At 45.1% G+C, this 7827-nt stretch overlaps 1 protein-coding gene and 1 long non-coding RNA gene across 2 annotated transcripts; both read left to right on the top strand.

Annotated features, from left to right (window-relative positions):
- The first annotated feature begins 536 nt into the window (after positions 1–536).
- Positions 537–3023, top strand: LOC118312013. Its single transcript, XR_004794129.2, has 3 exons — positions 537–1282; positions 1393–1461; positions 1631–3023. It is a non-coding gene; the product is annotated as an uncharacterized LOC118312013 (long non-coding RNA).
- Positions 3024–4860: 1837 nt separating this feature from the next.
- adra2a (adrenoceptor alpha 2A) lies at positions 4861–7149 on the top strand. Its single transcript, XM_035636571.2, has 2 exons — positions 4861–5019; positions 5220–7149. Exon 2 carries the CDS (start codon positions 5437–5439, stop codon positions 6697–6699), a length of 1263 nt encoding a protein of 420 aa, XP_035492464.1. The 5' UTR covers positions 4861–5019; positions 5220–5436; the 3' UTR covers positions 6700–7149.
- The last annotated feature ends 678 nt before the right edge of the window (positions 7150–7827 follow it).

The following is a 7827-nucleotide window of genomic DNA, read 5'->3' as shown; positions in this document are numbered from 1 at the left end:
TCTGAAACAATACCTCAAACAGACTTGTTGTTACAGGTGAACAGATGCAAGTGAGTTTGTCGCCTGTGCGTCATCTCCGACTTGTATCAGAGCTGAATTTGTTCTTATCCACATGCTGCTCTCGGAAATGTTGTTGTGAAACACTGTTTCCCTCTGCAGTTACGAAAACATAATTCCGAGAACCAACCTGCAAACACCACTGGAAATCATATGCAGAGGTACACACACTTGCTCCTGACCTGTGTGTATTTGCCATCCAGCGTTTCTCTGGCATATTTCACTTCTATTCAATCTATTTCAATTCTAATGCCATGTATATATATATATATATATATATATATATATATATATATATATATATATATATTTATATATAATGGATGTGTGTTGCTGCACTTCTCTTTTCAATCCTAATCACAGATTGATCATAGACAGCAACACCTGCTCACTGTGTCAATAATCCTGCTCCGTTCATTGGTGTAGGATTTATGTTCCATCACTTATACAACCTGTGCATTAAGAATATTTAATGAAAGACTAGGCACAGTAGGCCACATGTGTATGTTAAATCAGTTTTTCTTATATTCATTTTTGAGTTTCTCTTATTTTTCAGTGGCCCTGAGCGGTGTCTGCTCCGGTGCAACACCGCCCCCTGCTGGTGAAGGATATTGAAAGGCGTCTCTCCGTCAGTGACACGGAGCACGGTGCCGTCCGGAAGTCAGTGACCGTCAGGACTCAAATCCGCCTGTTTCACTGATGTGTGGAGTCTAGTCGTGGATTCGATTCCTTGCCTGGACCCATCCACTTTGAACCACTACCCTCCCTCCACGAAGTCCCCCTGCAGAAAAGGGTTCCAGGAAAGAAGAAAGACAAAGAGAGAGAGAAGCTGAGAGCACTGACCTCCTCACCCTCTCTTGTTCCGGCTCCATGGTTTTTTTGTGTTGTTGTTGTTGTTTTTGCTGTTGTTGTTGTTGTTGTTGTTTGTTTCTCTCCCACGCTCGCGTCCTCCTGGAGCTGGGGGCTCTTGCTCTTGCAGGAGACGACAGGTGTCACTGTATCCTTGCGCTTTTTGTCTGCGCCCTCGTGCGCCAACAAGCGCCACGACAAGCAGAACAAAAAAATTAAATAAATAAGAAAGAAAGAATAAGCGGACAGACACACCCACTTCCAGCTGAAAAACCTTTCTCACAGTTCTCAGATACTGCTGCACACCACAGGAGATCAAGTAATCATTCTTGAATTATTCATTTATAATATAGCAGTTTGGTCCAAAAATGCCAAGGTAAATGTAAAAAAAAATCCATCTTATGGGATTTATTCTTCATATGTGTTGACATACATGTTTGCCTGTAGACAAATTTGAACATGTTTAACTTATGTCTTGTCTGAAAGAGTTCATTGGAATCAGATTACCAAACATCGTCCTTCTTTGGAGACATCTTGGCCTCCTTTTGGAAATGTGTGAGTGAGACAGATTTATTTTCAAATGCTCTTTCTTCAAATAATTATTATTATCAATTCAAAATACTTATGACTCAACATGATTTTTGTCACACTGTGATACTGCAAAGCTAAGATGAATATATATAAGTTTACCTATAGATGAGTTGTTGTTTTTTTTAATTCGCAGTCGTCACGTGTTGCAATGATCATGGGACCAAAAGCAGGAACTACACTCAACATCACAACAACGTGAGAGACGCGTCCATCCAGTGGGCACGACGCAGAGTCTGAGATGCTCAGGGTGACCACGTTGTGCACACACACACACACACACACACGTGCGCGCGCACACACGAGCACTCTGTGTACTTCCACAGTGTCTGAGGAATTTTCCTCCCCTAAGCCGAAGCCTTGCAGTGAGTTTTGACCTTACCACAGAAGAAGAGCACAAACAATACATTAACAATGCTGAGAGCCGGAGCTTTTGTGGTGAGATGGGGCTCCAATTCCAGGAAGACGCTGTCTGCGAGTTTGGGAAATGATGAGTCCCCTGATGGATGAAATCTGAAGAAATGATGCAGAAATGATGGAGAACAACAACAGTGTTGTCCGTCCATAAAAGGGCAGGGAATCGGAGTTTAAAGTCATATTGGCTACGAGTTCTTTCTGATAAACTTGTATCAGAGGTACAGAGGACGTAGCTAGTATGACTAGTCTAATGAAACCAAACATGGTGAAATTCTCCTTACATCTAACAATAAATATTGGTCTTATTATTATATATTTTTTTGAGCTACATCCTCTCTCACATTCTCAGCTTTAAATCTCCTGCACACTGTCCGTCTTAGTGCAGGTTGATTACATCTCAGTCAAATCAAACTTAACCCAGTTATCCACTAATGAAAATGACAGTTAATTAGCTCACTTACACTGTTCACGTCTTCTATCACATGACACTTCTTAATTATGTGGGGGAAATCATGTTGGAGCTCGTTTTGTGTGTGTGCATGATGTAGTTAAACAGCAAAGGACAAATTATTGTAGGTGTCAGATTAGGGTTCGATGTTTGTGTTGGGCAGATGACACGCTGAATTTACCAAATACACATTACGTCATGTCAAATACAGCTGCGTACAGACAGAGAATATCTGAGTAGCTTTATTAAATGTACATATAATCAAAGAATGACTGTCAAACTGTAAAAAAAAGAGTTACATTTACCCCCTAGAATCCTTTTTTTTTCTCTATATATTTTTATTGTACAAGGAAGATGAAATGCAGCCTGACCCTGTTTGTACAGGTAACTGCTCTCAAGTCACATGTGTAAACACCAAAGTGGCTTTTCAGGTGTTTCCTGTGGGCGAACCCTCGGCGATAGGCCACAGACTCTGTGAATCAGTGTGAGGTCTGCTCCTGACTGCGGTCGGGGGCTCCCTCTTGTGCAGCCCCTGGCGAGTGAGAGGTGGATCGTAAAACATTTATAATAACACGCCTCTGCTGGTATACAGGTGGTGTCCTTTGGGTGCTGCCTAGCAACTGAGTCCAGCTGATGCACTGCAAAAAATGCACCCCCCCCCCCCCCCCCCATGTCCATTTAGAGTCAATGAATGTGTAAAGTTATCAATTTCTTCACAGCAATTTTTCTAGTCTTAAAGAACAAAGAAAGTGGACGTAGGTCGATTCAGCTTCAGAAGATTAAAACTGATCCCAGCTTTGGGTTGTTCTCACTCTTAGTACAACAACTATCAGGCTCAAGGATACGATTGAACACGTTGTACAGCAACTGACTGATGATTCATTTTATTTTGCTTCGAGACTCCTGAAAATCATTTCTGGAAATGAAAGAAAAAAAATGATCTCTGCTGTTCTTGTGTCTTTGCTTGATGAATTTCTCTACTACACTTTTATTTGCTACATAGAGATTCAAGGCAGTACTGACTGTAACTGTATTAGTCTGTCTACAATAACCGATTTTATTTTCCCTGCGATTGTGTGTGATTTTCACCTCCTTGTGTGAATCACTCTGTGTTTAAAAAGGTGCTACAGGTCTAATTAGCTCTCTGTGGTGATGTCATTCACTTCTACAGGGACAAAAAGGAAAAATAACTTTTAAAAAAAGAACAAAACAAGCTCAGAAATTATAATTTACTGAACTTACTTCAAGGGAACTTGTTGTTGCATTACTACGCCAAGTATTACACCTCATGTTGATATGAGTTAATACTACGAGCTACATATTGTTTTGAAGCACACTGTTGACCGCGTGTGTTATGATGCGGAATGCATGTATGTAGCCTGTGTGTAACGTATGTCCAGGGCCGGCCCTAGGCATTAGTGGAGTAAGCGGCTGCTTATGGGCCCCCATGGCCACCAGGGGCCCCCCAAGAGCACTTGAAATGTCCCACAAGAAAGCTTGATTTAAAATATATATATATATATAATTATATACATGTTGTGTTATGTCAGTTGCAATTATACAAAAATTCAATATTATGTAAACGTTCTGGCGAGCTAATACTGGTTTAATGAATTCCCACCTTCTGTCGGAGCTCAGGTTCATGCTCCAACATGCGCGATGTAACGATGGGCACGACACAACCACCGGCAGTCGGTCAGTCAGTCGGTGGAATTCGTAGTCCATTGTCGTTCTGCACTTGTTGCAAATTTTTCAAACCTAGAGCAATTCAAATGGTTTCCTCGTTTACAATAATCGCATGATCTGCTGGTTTGTTTCCGTACATTTCAGCACACCGAGTTCAGTCCGCCACTCAGAACTGTATCACTTTGAATATCAAAGTGCAAATTAACACGGGACCACTATTGTGATTTGGCTACTTTCAAGATTTTAAAAACCTATAGAATAGTCCGACATTGGTATAATGTATAAGCGACAAAGCGACAACTAATAAAGTTGATAATGGGTGTGTTAGATTTAGAGAAGGTGTCTAAATTAATATTGGAGGCGGTGGGGGGGGCGAAAAATCCTATTCTGCTTAGGGCCCCATATAGACTAGGGCCGGCTCTGTGTATCTCCACGCGTAAATGGACACACTTCACTGTATTTATTTGTCTGGCTCATGATCGTTCCATTTCATTATCAGAGTGCGTGTGTCACTGCCCCCCCCCCCCCCCGTCCACCTCCTCTCGTCTGTAGCCGCCGGTGTTGTCGGACCCGCAGCATGTGTCGTCGGTTGTTGACACTGTCCGCGGGCGCACGGGGGGAGCGGGACACTTCTTGCAGCGTGCGGGCTATAAAGGGAGGGAGTGGCGCGCGGGCGGGCGGACGCTGAGCAGAGACTCTCCGCGCGCAGACGCCGGGCATTACGCGACCAGCGCTCCATCGGGTCCGACGCCGAGCCGGCGACTGTGAATGCGGCGCAGGGAGAGAGACAGAGGAGGGGGGGTCGGGGGGGGGCACGGGGGGTCGGGGGGGTGGTGGGAGACCTGACGACTCGTCTGCCACATGGATCTTCTCTGCGTGCGACCGATCTGCCTGAAGAAGTTACCCACTGACGGCTCCTTGATGCCCGCGCGTCTCTGGCACTGGAGAGCTTGTGTCACCGCTCGTTGCCTCAGGTGAGATTATTTTACACTTCATGTTTGCTCATTATCTCTCTCTCTCTCTCGGTGTCGTTGAAGGGAGTTCACTAGTATAACGCTCGAGTTAATGGCCATAATCTTCACATAACAGACATGTCATATTTGGCAATATAAAGTGTAAATATTGAAAGATCTGATTTTGTCCCCCCCCCCCCCTTGTTTCCTCATATTCCCAGATGAGCTGACATACTTATAAATACTGTAATTAGAGCGTGTCTTCGTGGAGGCAGTGCACGATGACAGAGAGAAGCCCTGCCAGCAGAGCCTCAGAGGAGTGATTCTGTTGCTTTCCCCCTCGGCCCCGCTGTGAGCTACGAGCTGCGCTCCTTCCTGGTGGATGATATTTGTTAACCTCGGTTGAACTCACCCAGGAAGTGGGGACAATCTGCTCCAATGGAGTTCGACAACGAGACCAACCAGACTCTTCAACCGGAGGTGGCCGCGTACAGCCTCCAGATGTCCGTGCCCCTCACTGTGCTGGTGGGGATCATGATCCTGCTGACCGTGTTCGGCAACGTGCTGGTGGTCATCGCTGTGTTTACGAGCCGGGCCCTCAGGGCTCCGCAGAACTTATTCCTGGTGTCTCTGGCGTCGGCGGACATTTTGGTGGCGACCCTCGTGATGCCCTTCTCCTTGGCCAATGAGCTCATGGGATACTGGTACTTTGGGGAGGTGTGGTGTGAAATATACCTTGCCCTTGATGTTCTGTTCTGCACCGCCTCCATTGCCCACCTCTGTGCCATCAGCTTAGATCGCTACTGGTCCATCACGCAGGCCATCGAGTACAACCTAAAGAGGACGCCGCGCCGCATTAAGTGCATCATCTTCATCGTGTGGGTCATGGCAGCGGTCATCTCTTTCCCGCCACTGATCACCATGGAGAAAGAAAACAGAGAGAAGGACCCTGTGTGTAAGATCAACAATGACAAGTGGTATGTCATCTCCTCCTGCATCGGCTCCTTCTTCCTTCCCTGTGTCATCATGGTGCTGGTCTATGTGCGGATCTACCAGATTGCCAAAAAGAGGACGCGGGCCCCTCCAGGGGACAGGAAGCAGAAGGACATTCCGATGACGGCCACCACCGCTGCTGTCGACAAAAAGGAGAACGGCGTGGGCGCAGAGGACCACCTTTGCCACGAGAAACTAAATGGCAAGAGGGACATTGAGCTGAAGAGGGAGGAGGAAGGAGAAGGGGGAGCAGACGAGGAGAAAAGAGAGGTCAACGGCGTGGACATCGAGGAGTCGTCGTCATCGGACCACAAAGTGAACAACCCCTGCTCAATCAAGAAGAAAGCGGCCAAGGGGAAAACCAAACTGAGCCAAATCAAACTGGGGGACGACGACGTCCAAAAGCGGGCGCAGAGCACCAAAGGCAGCCGCTGGAAGGGCCGCCAGAACCGGGAGAAGCGGTTCACCTTCGTCCTGGCCGTGGTCATTGGGGTGTTTGTCGTCTGCTGGTTCCCCTTCTTCTTCACGTACATGCTGATGACGCTGTGTGAGTCCTGCCGTGTTCCCGACAACTTGTTCAAGTTCTTCTTCTGGTTTGGTTATTGCAACAGCGCGCTGAACCCCATCATTTACACCATCTTCAACAATGACTTCAGGAGGTCGTTCAAAAAGATACTGTGCAAGAGGGACACTGGAAGATACGTATGACGGACTCCATCTTCGTGTGCATACTTTTTTTTGTTACCATGTTGTACATAAATCGCGCAAAGTACTTAAAGTACATGGATCACTGACTTGTGAATGCTCTCGGTGTAACTGCTTGGATAGGCTTGGCCAGGGTGAGCTTTACATGCAGCAGCATCTTCTTTTCAAATAATCCGCCGCCCACGGCTTTGGCATGACCACGATCACTCACGTAGAACACCACAGTGAAACCATGTTTTTATTGTAAATGTTATTTAGTTATTTTCACGTTTTTTTTTTTTTATAAAACAAGCAAACATAGTGAGGTCCACGATATGTGTTGTATTTTATGACAGTATGTTGTACAAAATGAGCTGTCAGAATGTATATTGATTTTGGTGATGACGATGATGATGATGATGATGATGATGATGATAATGATGGCTCTTTAAACAATAAAACCCATTTCATGAACTGGTCTCAGGACTCAAAAGCAACTAAAGCATCTGGTTGGTAACCTTATCTCTTTTTGTCACACACACACACACACACACACACACACACACACACAGCAATACAGAGTCTTTAGCTTTAGATTATGTATTATATATGTATGTTACAATTTGGCGCTACACAAATAAAACTGAACTGATTTGAATTATTTAAAAAAAACACTTCTAAAATTTGCTCTCAGAGCATGAACAGGGGTCAAGAGAGAGTGTCCCTGATTAGGAAAAACCTGCCATGTTAAGGGGTGAAAAGGTGGATGAGGAGGACAAACCCACAGGTCCCCTTGTGCAGGGATTTTGAGAGCGGAGTCGGTCCTTCAGCTGCTCTCACAGAACAGTGTCAATTCAATGGCCTGTTGAATCTGACCTTTGCAGGAGATTAACAAGCAGTTTAACTCTTCATGAGCCCGAATGCAATATGTGCAAATGTCCTTTTGATCGTGTTTGTGATGAGACGGATGTGTCTGAGGTATCAGAAGAAAAGAATCAATTGAAATTCCATTTTTAATAATTTTTCTCCTTTTTCCCTTTTTTCTTTCAAGTGTGTGTTTGCTTAGGCCCCAGATTTCACAGTCGGGTCACGAATCAACGAGTGAATGATGAACACAGTTGTAATGCAAGGCACGAGAAGTGGAGATGTCGT

This window comes from Scophthalmus maximus, chromosome 8 (genome assembly GCF_022379125.1).
Source record: "Scophthalmus maximus strain ysfricsl-2021 chromosome 8, ASM2237912v1, whole genome shotgun sequence".
Taxonomy (NCBI): domain Eukaryota; kingdom Metazoa; phylum Chordata; class Actinopteri; order Pleuronectiformes; family Scophthalmidae; genus Scophthalmus; species Scophthalmus maximus.
The sequence above is the reverse complement of the archived record's forward strand: the minus strand, read 5'-3'. Positions and strand labels throughout refer to the sequence as shown.